Source organism: Macadamia integrifolia, chromosome 1 (assembly GCF_013358625.1).
Source record: "Macadamia integrifolia cultivar HAES 741 chromosome 1, SCU_Mint_v3, whole genome shotgun sequence".
Taxonomy (NCBI): Eukaryota; Viridiplantae; Streptophyta; class Magnoliopsida; order Proteales; family Proteaceae; genus Macadamia; species Macadamia integrifolia.
In genome coordinates, this window is record NC_056557.1 from 34477626 (window position 1) to 34489933 (window position 12308).

Sequence of the window (12308 nt, forward strand, 5' to 3'; positions counted from 1 at the left end):
AAGTGGAGATCGTGGTGGTGGCTTGTTGCGCTAGTCTCCCTGAGGATTAGTTGAGGTGAGCATAAGCTGGTCCGAACACCTTGGTTAACAAATATATATATATATATATATATATATATATATTATAGAGAATACAGATCACCAGAGAAATAAAATTGACCTCACAGAATCACAAATTGTTTCACCCTAATAGATCCAAAACAATCTGAATCCTTCTAACGAATACAATATACCGAATTATAATATGAATTTGGATCTTTTTAAATAAGCTATTGATCAAACCAAGGATTGAAAGGTGATCAAGATCAAATTTCACTAAACCATTAGAGCCATGAATAGGTTAACTAAATAAAACAAAAAGAGAGAGAAATAAAGTAATAATTCCTATTTTGTAGGAGAAAAATTAGGTGAAGAGAATTAGTATAGAAAATTTTCTAGGGTAAACATACGTAAAACGTGAGTGTGTGTGTGTGTGTGAGAGAGAGAGAGAGAGAGAGAGAGAGAGAGAGAGAGATTTGCCATTTTGTGCTTTTATATAATAGTATGATAGTATGATATATATATATATATATATAAATGAACCATGCCAGTTTGGTGTAAGAAATGCCTAGACTGTGTAGGGTACGAAAAGACCGCACTACCCCTTGTTGATGCATGTTGAATATGCTCATGTGTGCCATCCCATTGGCCCACTGGTCTTACGTTAGACCGGTAGGGTTCTCTTGCCCAATATGTATAGGGAAAATGATTTATGTAGGGGATTGTGGGAGGCGAAATGACTACCATGCCCCTATGAAAGGAAATAATGCCTGCCACACCCCTATGAAAGGCAATAATGTCTGCCTTGTTTATGCTTTTGCTTGAGCTCCTATTGTCCCATGTGTTGGTGCAGGGGCCGTGCTCCTGAATAGAAAATTCTTCCCCATGTATAGGAAAATGTTTTATGTCAAGGAGCGTGGCCTATGCTGAAGCTCACATATGCCTATCTCCCTCATCCATCCTTATGAAATGACATCTCTACCCCGTATTGGAGGAAGAGGAGAGAGACCAATTACAAGGAGCGTTGGCGTAGGCTGACTTCATTCACGCACACTAGAGGGGTAGGGGGAATGGTTGGGAGAGGGGGGACACACTGCACCGTTTGTTGTCTAGAAACAACAAAAACAACTTTTCACGTTTTCAGAAACAAAAACGGATTTTTTGGTGTTTGATAAACCTATTTCTCGAAACGCTTTCTGTAGACATAATGTCACTAAAAAACCCAATAGTATCATCGGATGCCCGAAAGGGAGAGAGGGTTCGGTTGCCTCTTTTTATGTTTAAATAGTTGAGAGATTTATCATGCACAACAACATTTTTTTCTCTCAAATTCGTTTCTAGAAACGATGAAACAAGTCTGATTTGTTTCGTCAAAGTCGTTTTTAGAATCTCTCAAATTCGTTTCTAGAGATTTATCATGCACAACAAACCATCTTCGCTTGCATGGCTCTATGCCTAGCCATGTGGGGCAGTCTGTCGAGGTAGGGGTGTATTTTCATAGTCTACCTCATATGGTTTAGGAATATTGGTAGAGCGGGTCATACACTATTTTTCTTGGGTAGAAGCGTACAATTCTAAGTTCGATTCTTCATCTGTGCATTTGCGATTTATTAGAGAATTAGTTGAGGTGCGCATAAGTTGTCCCGAACACTTCAATTAACAAGAAAAAAAAGGTAGAGTGGGTGATACACTATTTTTCTTGGGTAGAAGCATCATATACATTTTTTTTTTTTTTGGTAAATAAATATCATTTAATTTAATTAAAATTTTTTTTTTTTGCAGAATAAACGTCTTATAAATTTTTAGGTGTAAATTAAGCATCATATACCTTCACTCGTTATGTTCAGTAATCAAGAAAAAGAAAATAGTACAAAAGACAAGATAAAACAAAATCATAATTAAATAATAATTTTTTTTTATGTATCTATCCTTTTTCTCAAATTTAATTTTTTTTATTTATTTTTTGATTTTTTTTTATTTCATTTATTTTCTTGAGTACCAAACATAAGCATAAATTTGACTTTTCCTTTTTACCCCCTAAACTGCATCCCATTTGGTCACCTCTTACAAAATCTACCCAAAAACTACCTGATAACCCACATTTGGTTCCCTCTTATAAAACTACATATTTGCTGTTTGAGTTTGCAACTACCCAAAACAGTGATTCTCTCTACCACAACCCAACCCCATCGATGCATCACTGCTGCTTCCTCTTTTCTTTTTCTTCATCTTCTTCCCTAGAACCCACTCTTACCCTGCCTTCGCCGTCCTCCCATCCCTGCTTCAACGCTTATCTCCACGACCATCCCCCCTCTCCTCCTGCAACTTCTTCTTCTTCAACCACCATCACCCACCCCTGCACCCCCGTCCTCCATCCTCCCCTGCCTTCTTGCCCCTCCCATACTTGCTTCAAAGCCTTAGCCCAGCCGCACCCTCCTCTGACCCCGCGACCACCCTCGAGCTATACCAAACAGTCGACAGGGCAGCCTAAAAGCCCGTTCATATTCCTAGTCCTCGCTCTCTCTCTCTTCCGTAACGCTGCACGTCTGCAGTAGTTCCCTGAAGGAAGATTTGAACAACTTATTTCTAACCCTTTGCGCACAAACAATTGAAGGATCGACAGAGCCTCCAACCATGAGCATTTTAGGGTTATTTCATTGTCTCACTTCAACCGTTAAAAGCCATTCCTCTCTCCTTTCCCCTCAGACAGACTTCGTTGCCCCAGAAACAGAGACCAACTCTAAATCTCTAATGGCTTCTTCACAGAGATCGATGTCAACGACGACGATGATGTCGAGAAGATATAAAGTCCGTTCGATCTTCGACAGATTCGATGCCAACGGTGACGGAGGCCTCAACCGCGACGAGATGGGTGCCCTCGTCACCGCTGTCAACCCAAAAGTCAAGTTCAGCTCCGATCAGATCTCCGCCATTCTTGACAAAGTTTTCCGATCGTATTCCTTTCTCATTGAAAATCCTTTAACTGGTCTCTCCTTCAAAGGCCTTCTTCGCATCTATGAAGACGGCGCTGGCTTTGTTGGCCACATTGACAGGGATTACTCAGCCCTCTTCCCTTCCTCTGAGGTCATCTCCAAAATCCCAAACTTTAGGGTTTCAGCTGCTTGGGCTAAGTCGCCCAACCATGGTTTCAAAGTCGAATTTGATAATACGTGGAAGCTTGTTGAGGATCTGGAGATAATTATCAGAAGAAAAATTAAGTCTTTTACTCATGGGTGTTCGGATATTAGTGTAGACTTTGATAAGAAGTTCTTATGGGATGAGAATTGTGCAGATTACAGGAAAATTTTAAAGGAAGTGAGGGAGATTAGGGTTGCCATTGATCGGAATTTGCAGAGGGAAGAGGCTTTTGATGGGCATATGGCGATTGGACGGACCCTGCAATATTATAATCTTCTTATAGAGGCTCTGCAGAGCTTCCAGCGTGCGGCGGATTTGAGCCCAATTGATGTTAGGCCGCATTTCATGTTAGGCAATTGTTTATACCATCTGGGGAGATTGAATGAGGCTAAGGTTTGCTATTTGTTGGTTCTGGAGTTGGGAGCTGAGACCAATTCGAACAAGTGGGTGGGATTGCTGCCAGATCTACATGTGAATTTGGGGATTGTTTTGGAAGGAGAAGGGATGTTGCTTAGTGCTTGTGAGCATTATCGCGAGGCCGCGATTCTGTGTCCAACACATTATGGGGTTTTGGGGCTCTTGGGGGGAGTGTTACTTAGAACAGGGGAGTATGGGGAAGCAGAGAAGGTATTAGAGAAGGCAGTGTTCTTGAACCCTGAATACACTGATGCCTATTGTGATCTTGGGTTGGTTCTTCGTGCAATGGGGGAGGATGAGAGAGCAATTTTGGAGTTTCAGAGAGCCATTGATCTAAATCCCATCCATTTGGATGCTCTGTACAACCTTGGTTGCTTGTTTGAGGACATGGGTCGGTATCATAGGGCTGCAGAGTTGTATGGGAGAGTTGTGGGGATTCAGCCAAACTATTGGCAAGCTCAGATGAACCGAGCAGTCTTACTTTGGAGAACAGGGAAAGGTGCGGATGCAGGGAAAGTGTTGAGAGTGGTCCGAAAAAAGATGACAAACAAGGATGAGATCTATGATGCAAGCATACAAATCAGAATGCAGATGAATAAGAAAAAGAAAAAGAAAAATCAAGGTAAAGCAACCAGCAAATTCACAAGGGCAAGTGAGAAAACCACAAGGAGGGACTGTCTTGATGATGCCTTTCACATCTGGGATTTCCAGTGGATCACTACACTTCATCTGTGTGATGTTTCTCTCCTAAATAAGGAGGAGATAGGTACTGGATCTGAAGAATGGGAAACAGATCAGAAGTCATTAATAAGTAAGGCAGCATTAGAGTTAATTTTGAGGAAACTGCTTCACTTTCTAAAACCAGACGATTTCCGGGGAACAATTAAAGCAGTTAACGAACAAATTTTGTCAGTCTTGGATGCAACCAATTCTGGGAGAGTCGACTTGGGCATGTTCTATGCTGTCATTGCTCCCATCTGTGCTGGGGAACCAAGGAATCGCAAGCGTGCCGCCTTTGATGCTCTATTATGGCGGCGCTCAAGGAGGAAGGAAGCTCAAGCTGAATGTGTAATAGGAAAGATTGATGCATTAATCTACATAAGGTACTTGAGGCTCATTTATTTGAATTTCCCTTCTCAAGGATATAGTACTGACCCATTGGTAGCCCATGAAGAAAAGGATGATGAGAAGACAATGATTTCATTCCCTGAGTTCCTCCAAATATTTGATGACAACAGACAGGGCTTTGGCATCTTGAGCACTTTGGTGAAGCTTGAAACCAATGGCAGGATCAGTTATGGTGAGCATTCTTGTGATTTCTCACTTCAGCCTCTGTTTGAAGTAGTGAAACGTAAGCTGAAGATATTTGGAGACCATTAATTATGTGGAAAACCCTTTTGAGGAAACTTGACCATCCATCTCACTAGATCTTCCATTTCTTTATCTCACATAAGTTGTAATCTACCACTCAGATTCACTTTACTTGTCTAAAGAGACAGAATCATTAAGAAGGCTTATCTGTTTATAAATTTAGAATTGGATCTTATGAGACAATTGTGTATTTTGATGTTCTAAGTCATGAGTACATTAGTTGAAACAAAGATTTTACAAGAAGAAAGAAAAACTAAACTAAAGGACCTTAAGAAGGTAGATTAAAGATTGTAGTTTCATCATAAGTGAGAGAATTTTCCTATACAAAGAAGTAAAGTGCATATTCGATTGTGATAGAAGTGGATAACACCTTGGTGAGAACATTTGCAATTTGATCAATGGTGGAGATAAATTGAACTAACAGTCGACGCTTGACAACCCGTTCACGCACAAAGCAAAGAAATCAATCTTAACGTGCTTCAACAAGAAATAAAATGTTATATGGGTTAAAACTTAAAAGTGTTTCCAAATTTATATAAAATTACAAACATACCACTCAACTCTATTATTACATTTCATAAAATTATATAAATTTGAACCATAATGGTAATTTGAGCACTAATGGGTACATGATCCTCAAATACATGGACCTACCTATGTCCACCATGCCTTGCCACATGGCAACTATTGAACTTTACAAAGCTCATCATGCTGGGTATATATGTAAACATGGGGTGACATTGAATTAGGGGTTGTACTTGAAATTTTCCCAAAATATAAAGGTAGGAATATTTGATATACCAACACCTTAATATGATACCAATCTGATATTAATCCAAATTGCTATAAAAAAAAAAAAAAAAAAAAATTGAACCAAATCGGCGGATGTCAGAAAAATAGATATGTTCTTCTTTTTTTTTTTCCTTTATTACCCTTTGTCCGTACTGATCCAACTATACTGCATAAGCCAAGAATCAGGAACGGACAGGGCTGGTTATCAACCCGATACAATCCGATTCGATTCCTCACTCAATGGTCTGGCTTAGAAGTTAGATCTTAGAACCAGACACGCGAACCGACCAAGAACCTAGACAGGGAACGAGGATAGCGATCCGTGTGAATCCAGTACATAGAATCTCATCCGTCAATAATTCTCTAAATCGAACGGCCACAAACTCTTCCTTTACGAATTCAAAATCTATAAAATCCTTCCCGCCTTCGTTAGAGTCCCACCAATCTTTCTCGGCCTCTCCCACTCTCTTTCTCTCTCTCTCTCTCTCTTTCTCTCACTGCAATTTCTCCAGTTCCTTCGGCTTTCACTGAGAGATCGAAATGGCGAGAACGAAGCAAACTGCAAGAAAATCCACCGGAGGAAAAGCTCCCCGTAAGCAACTCGCAACCAAGGCAGCTCGTAAATCTGCCCCAGCGACCGGAGGAGTGAAGAAGCCTCACAGATTCAGGCCTGGAACAGTTGCGCTTCGTGAGATAAGAAAGTATCAGAAGAGTACTGAGTTGCTGATCCGTAAGCTGCCCTTTCAACGTCTGGTTCGTGAGATTGCTCAGGATTTCAAGACCGATCTCCGATTCCAGAGCAGTGCTGTCTCTGCTCTCCAAGAGGCCGCTGAGGCATACCTTGTGGGTCTCTTTGAGGATACTAACCTCTGTGCTATACATGGTAAGAGAGTTACTATAATGCCCAAGGATATCCAACTCGCTCGTAGGATTCGTGGTGAAAGGGCTTAGTGATTGATGCCATTGTTGATTCTCTGCTTCATCTTGATCTTTTGGTTATTGTAGTGGTGTAAATTTGTCTTTGGGGTATGGTAGACTCTGGTAAGTTCTCGGGTATCAGTGTGTATTTATCACTTTTATCCTTTGCTTTTCAGAAAAAAAGTATTTTTATGCTGTTTTACTTTTGAAATGATAGGGGTAATTTCGGATCGATCAAGGATTGGAATTGGTCTCGACCAATACCAATATGATACCATTACTTGAAATCAAAATCTTGATTAACATTTGGTTGTTCTTGGTAGTGGGGTTAATTGGTCGGCCCTAATTGAGTTTGGTTGATTTTTCCCCTCTATTGTGATTGACCGTTTTACTTATTGGGCTTATGCTAGGTGGGCATCATATGGTTCATCATTAATCAGTCAGTTTTGGGCTTTAATTGGGCTTCATGAGCGTTCAGGTGTAGGAGTGTACAACTGTGCAATATTCTTTTTTTTATATGTATGGTGTCAATTTCAAGTCTGCATCGATGAGCCTGCCCAATCCCAACCAGGCAACTAGGAGAACTTGAAACATTTGATCGAGTGCTTGATTGGCCTGATTAACATTCGTTCTCAAATCCCACCCAATTAACATTCGGTCTTTCCCAATCAGTCGTGCCAAATCAAAAGCTTAAGTTGGGTGGGCATGGTACTATTTATTATCGGTTGGTAGGTTTTGGATTTAATTGATCTACCTATACTCGGGCTACATGGCCCTTATATGGGCCACTGGGCGTTTGATACTAAACAGACTATGCCAAAAATTGGTCTTCAAAGTAGTGCTGAAGGATTTACTAATAAAATGGACCATGGGTAAAAGGGTTAGGGTTTATGGGCATTGGGCAGGACTTGTCTTTACTCTTTATGGTTTTGGGGTAGAATACGAATTTCAAATAGGCTAACTGGTCAAGCTTAGTTGAGCTAAAGGGGTGGAGCTTAGATGAGGGCATAATCAGTCTGTCCTAGTTGGGCGATAAATGGGTTATGACCTTGCACCATAAATGATTACTTATAATTGAGTCAAGAATCAAGATTGAGCTCGACCCATTTATAAAATAGATCAGGTTGGTTTTGAGCTTAATCGTATGAGCTTGAAATTGATAGACTCAAAAGGTGCCCAATAGGGATAAATTGATTAATATTCCAACTCAGCCCGACATGTTTAAAGCTCATTAGTATGTTTGAGGCCCATTTAGTTTGATTATTGGTGGCAATTAAAGATTGACATCCAATTGATTGTTTATAAATGGGAACATGTTTAGCATATGAAGACCGATTACTTAAATAAGCCAATTACAGTGCAATGTCATAAAGTGGGGAAGCCTAATATGGCTTGATCAAAACTAGTCTAGCCATTGACATCCCTAGGTAGATGGTTGGCACTTTGCTTGCTAGAGTTAATGGCTTAACCATTGGGGGCTAGGATAGGAGGGACATTGGGATCATTTCCAAAGGGGAGGGCGAGAGTGATAGGTTGGGAATGCCAACAACATGCCCACCTTCCCCCCCCCTCCCGAAAAAAAAAAAAGGAAAGAATTAAGGATCGGTTAGTCTCCCTTTGGGTATTTGAAGGCATTTTCAAAATTCATCTATTAGGGTTTAGGTGGAGTGGGGGAGGAATTATGACCCTTGATTATGAGAGAATTTCTTCACCATGGATGAAGCAAAACTTTCTCCAAAAAATAATGAACTAAAGGCATAGTAACAGTAAGATATTAAGCAACTAATATCTTTGAATTGTGGTCAGTTGGTCCAAACATATTCAATAGCATTCTAAATCTAATTTTTAAGATCGAGAAGAGGAGTTCCATCTACGTTTGTTTCTTTTTTCCTTTTTTAGCAAGATCATCTACTGTTGTTTCTCTCCCACTAAAAAGATGATATATCAATGCACATAAAATTATCTTTATAATCATGTTGCAAAAGGAGTTGATTCTCTCCCACTAAATAGATGATATATCAAAGCACATAAAATCATCTTTACAATCATGTTGCAAATGGACTTTCTTTCTAACTCTTTGCTGATCTACCGCCACTATCTCTCAAATGAGGGGATATGGCTGATGACATTGATTCAAGAAAGTCTACATCAGTGTATCAGCTTACTTTTGCAGGGGAAGTAGTGTCATGGCAGTCTAATTTGCAGAGTTGTGTGGCATTATCAACTACAGAAGTTGAGTATGTTATTGCAGTAGAAGTTCGCAAGGTGAATTTTTGGATAAAGTGGTTTCTTCAACAACTGGGTTTGAAGCAAACAAATACATTGTAACAATTAGAGTGCCATCCATTTGAGTAAGAATCCAAATTTTTATTATATGTCCAAGTATGTTGATGTGAGGTATCACTGGATAAGGGATATTCTAGAGCATAAGCTTATAGAAGTTGAGAAGATCCATACTAACAAGTATAGTGCAGAAATGATGACAAAAGCATTCCCCATGATGAAGCATGACTTTTGCAAAAACATGGCAATGTGCTGGATCCCTCTTCCTGAGTCGGATGGAAAATTTATTGGATATCTCCTCACATGGAGGGGGATCCACACGTTTTGTCTTTGGCAGTGAAAGCCCAACTGCATGAAGGTTTTTTCACTCTCTCTCATTTCATTTTCTTCTTATAAAAGGTTTAAGGTGGCAAAGATTTATTTATTTTTTTTTATTTTTTTTGAACCCTAAGAGCGAGCTGAGCTTCCATGAGAATTATATCCGCAAGAAAAAAAATATTATTTTGGGTGCTCTCTTCGTATGGGTTGCAATGTAGCCACGTGACATCTTTCTCTGTGTCCGGGGAAACATGAAAGATGACAGCTCTTCCTATAATTGTCATTGCCAATAATGAGGTGAGAGTGTTATTGTTCTTGTGATTGCGCTTTATCATTTGGTGAGATATTTGTTATCCAAGAGTGAGTTATTGTTCTTGATGTTTATTGGTAGCCTCCAGTTTACTAGAGATGAACTTTATAAACCCATTATCTGTATAGTGGAAATTTGATCTGGACTAAGTCTCATGGTTTTTACCTTTTTCATTTGAAGGGTTTTCCACGTTAAAATTTGGTGTCACCTATTGCAGTTTGGCTTGATTGATTTATTTACAGTATAGATCTCTGCATTTTTTGTTGTATTTTATCTCTCTTGACTTGCACACAAGTGCTGAGAAATGGATTTATTTTTTTATTATTTTTTTTCAATAGGACTTTTTCCTTTGAACTCTTGGCTGATCCAACGCCACTCTCCCTTAAATGAAGAGAGGGGAAGTGAGAAGAGCAGAACTTTTTAATATCCCCGATCCAATAGGCTTAGAAAAAGGTCAATTAAAAAATAAATGATCAATGCTTTCAAGTGGAAAAGAAAATACTAGGTAGGGAGGGAACCAGTTCAATGCAATGTTGTTACCACCACCAAAAAAAGAAATGAATAAAAGAGGTGAAACGTGAGAAAGTGACAAGCAATATTTAATAAGAAGTTGTCACACGGAACACATGATAATAATTCAAGTCATGTAACTGCAAAAGATGCGTTATATATGGGTGCTTATTACCCCCCCCCCCCCACAACCAAAAAAAAAAAAAGTATATGAAGAATTAAAAAGTCTATCTATATGAGAAGACCAATGCTTGTATTAAAAAAAAAAAAGACCAATGCTTGTTAAGATAATATGCATGAATGGTTCTTTCATGTGCACACATGGTAGAGGGACCCCAATTAGTAGCTTATCAAATTATATCAAGTGTGATATTGGAAGTTATCTATTAATGGGAGAAGTGGGTGTAGTTACTTAATAGTTAGGGTAGTTAAATGGGGGGTTGTATTGACGGTTACCTTAATAGTAATGTGCATGGTTAACCAATTATATGTAAGTACTTGCAATCACTCTATTTATTGGATAAGGAATGTAGGTAGGAATGCATGATAGACTTGAAATGACAAAAGGATTCTTATAAGTTCTCTTTGGAGGAGGTCGTGGCTTCCTCTATTAAGCCAAAGACATCATCTTTTTCTGTAAAGCTATTTTATCTCCTTTCTCCCCTACCATATTTGATCTCTTTTTCATCTCATCTCCTCCTTCTCATGTTCGCGCATCAAGTGGTATGAAAACCTAACAAAGTGGGGTCAGTGGTGGAGGAAGCGAGTATGGGTTGTTCTCTTAAGAGTTTCTTCATCAATATGTGTTTCATCTATTGTAAAGAGCAAGAATGAAATATTCAATGATGGGTTTTTTTTTCATGAAGGAGTGGGCATGCTTGCTTCTGAATGTCCTTGAGGACGAGGACAAATTTTAAGGGTCTGCATTATTACTTGCACATGTGGCAGAAGGACCCCTATTGATAGTTATCAAATTATGTTAAGTGGGAGTTATTGGATGTAGTTACCTAGTAGTTAGCATAGTTAAATGGGTAGTTGTATGGGCAATTAGCTTAATTAATAATGAATGTTGTTGACCACTTACATCTGGTTTGGGGGAAGGAGGGGGCGGGGGGAGCAGTAATTATGACCCTCGATTATGAGAGAATATCTTGACCATGGATGAAGCATACCTTTCTCCAAAAAACAATCAACTGAATGCATAGTAACAATAAGCAACTAATATCTTTAAATTGTGGTCAGTATTAATGGTGGTCCAAACAAATTCAATAGCATTCCAAATCTTATTTTAAGACCGAGAAGAGGAGTTCTGTCAATGTTTGCTTCTTTCCCACTAAATAGATGATATATCAAAGCATAGAAAGTCATCTTTACAGCCATGTTGCAAATGGACCTTCCTTTGAACTCTAGACTAATCCAACGCCACTATCTCTCTCAAATGAGGAGAGGGGGAGAGAGAAGGGCATAACTTTTTAATAACCCCAGTCCAAATAGCCTTAGGGAAAGGACAATTAAAAAAATAATTTTTTTGGTGAATAATTAAATATATTAAAATGCAAAGAAAAGAAAATTACAAGGCTAAGATGCCATCAAGAGGAACTAGGCCCTGACCAACAACCAGAAAAAGAACCAAAACATCAACCCAAGTACCAAATGAAAACAACACACATTGTGATCATTCAAAAGACATCAAATCTTCCACTCAGATGAGCGAAAAAAATAAGGGGCAAAGTGAATACGATGACTCCTCTCCCTATGCATAGTAGAGATTCGAGTGTCTTCCCAATGAAGCTCTTCCTCAATTTCCTCTTCAGTATCCTCATCAGTATAGTTCAACTCAAGATCTTCCACTTCAGAGAGATCAACTAAGGAGGTTGCATGCCAATTCAAAATATGAAGGAATGAATTTCCTTCATCTGACTCCACACGGGATGGAGTTATCATCCACATTTGCAATCTCTCTGAAGTTATTATCAATTACAAAAATAATTGATGAATGCTTTCAAGTGAAAAATAAATACTGGGTAGGGAGGTAACTGGTTCAATGCAATGTTGTCACCACCACTAAACAAATGTAATGACCGGAAGAGGTGAAACATGAGAAAGTGACAAGTAATATTTAATAAGAAGTTTTCACATGAAACACGTGATAATGATTCAAGTCATGTAATAGAAAAAAACTTGGTAGTTAAGTATATGTGGTGCTTTATTT

General features: G+C 39.0%; 2 protein-coding genes across 2 annotated transcripts; both read left to right on the forward strand.

Moving 5' to 3' along the window:
• Positions 1-2058: 2058 nt before the first annotated feature.
• LOC122085032 (uncharacterized TPR repeat-containing protein At2g32450-like) lies at positions 2059-5140 on the forward strand. Its single transcript, XM_042653471.1, has one exon. The coding sequence runs from the start codon at positions 2674-2676 to the stop codon at positions 4972-4974; it is 2301 nt and encodes a 766-aa protein (XP_042509405.1). The 5' UTR covers positions 2059-2673; the 3' UTR covers positions 4975-5140.
• A 1041-nt stretch (positions 5141-6181) lies between these two features.
• LOC122085051 (histone H3.2-like) lies at positions 6182-6771 on the forward strand. The gene has a single exon (XM_042653491.1). The coding sequence runs from the start codon at positions 6298-6300 to the stop codon at positions 6706-6708; it is 411 nt and encodes a 136-aa protein (XP_042509425.1). The 5' UTR covers positions 6182-6297; the 3' UTR covers positions 6709-6771.
• Positions 6772-12308: the final 5537 nt, after the last annotated feature.

What these genes read in the sequence shown, in the direction of transcription:
- LOC122085032 (XM_042653471.1), top strand. Translation starts at nt 2,674, where the DNA reads ATGAGCATTTTAGGGTTATTTCATTGTCTCACTTCAACCGTTAAAAGC.
- LOC122085051 (XM_042653491.1), top strand. Translation starts at nt 6,298, where the DNA reads ATGGCGAGAACGAAGCAAACTGCAAGAAAATCCACCGGAGGAAAAGCT.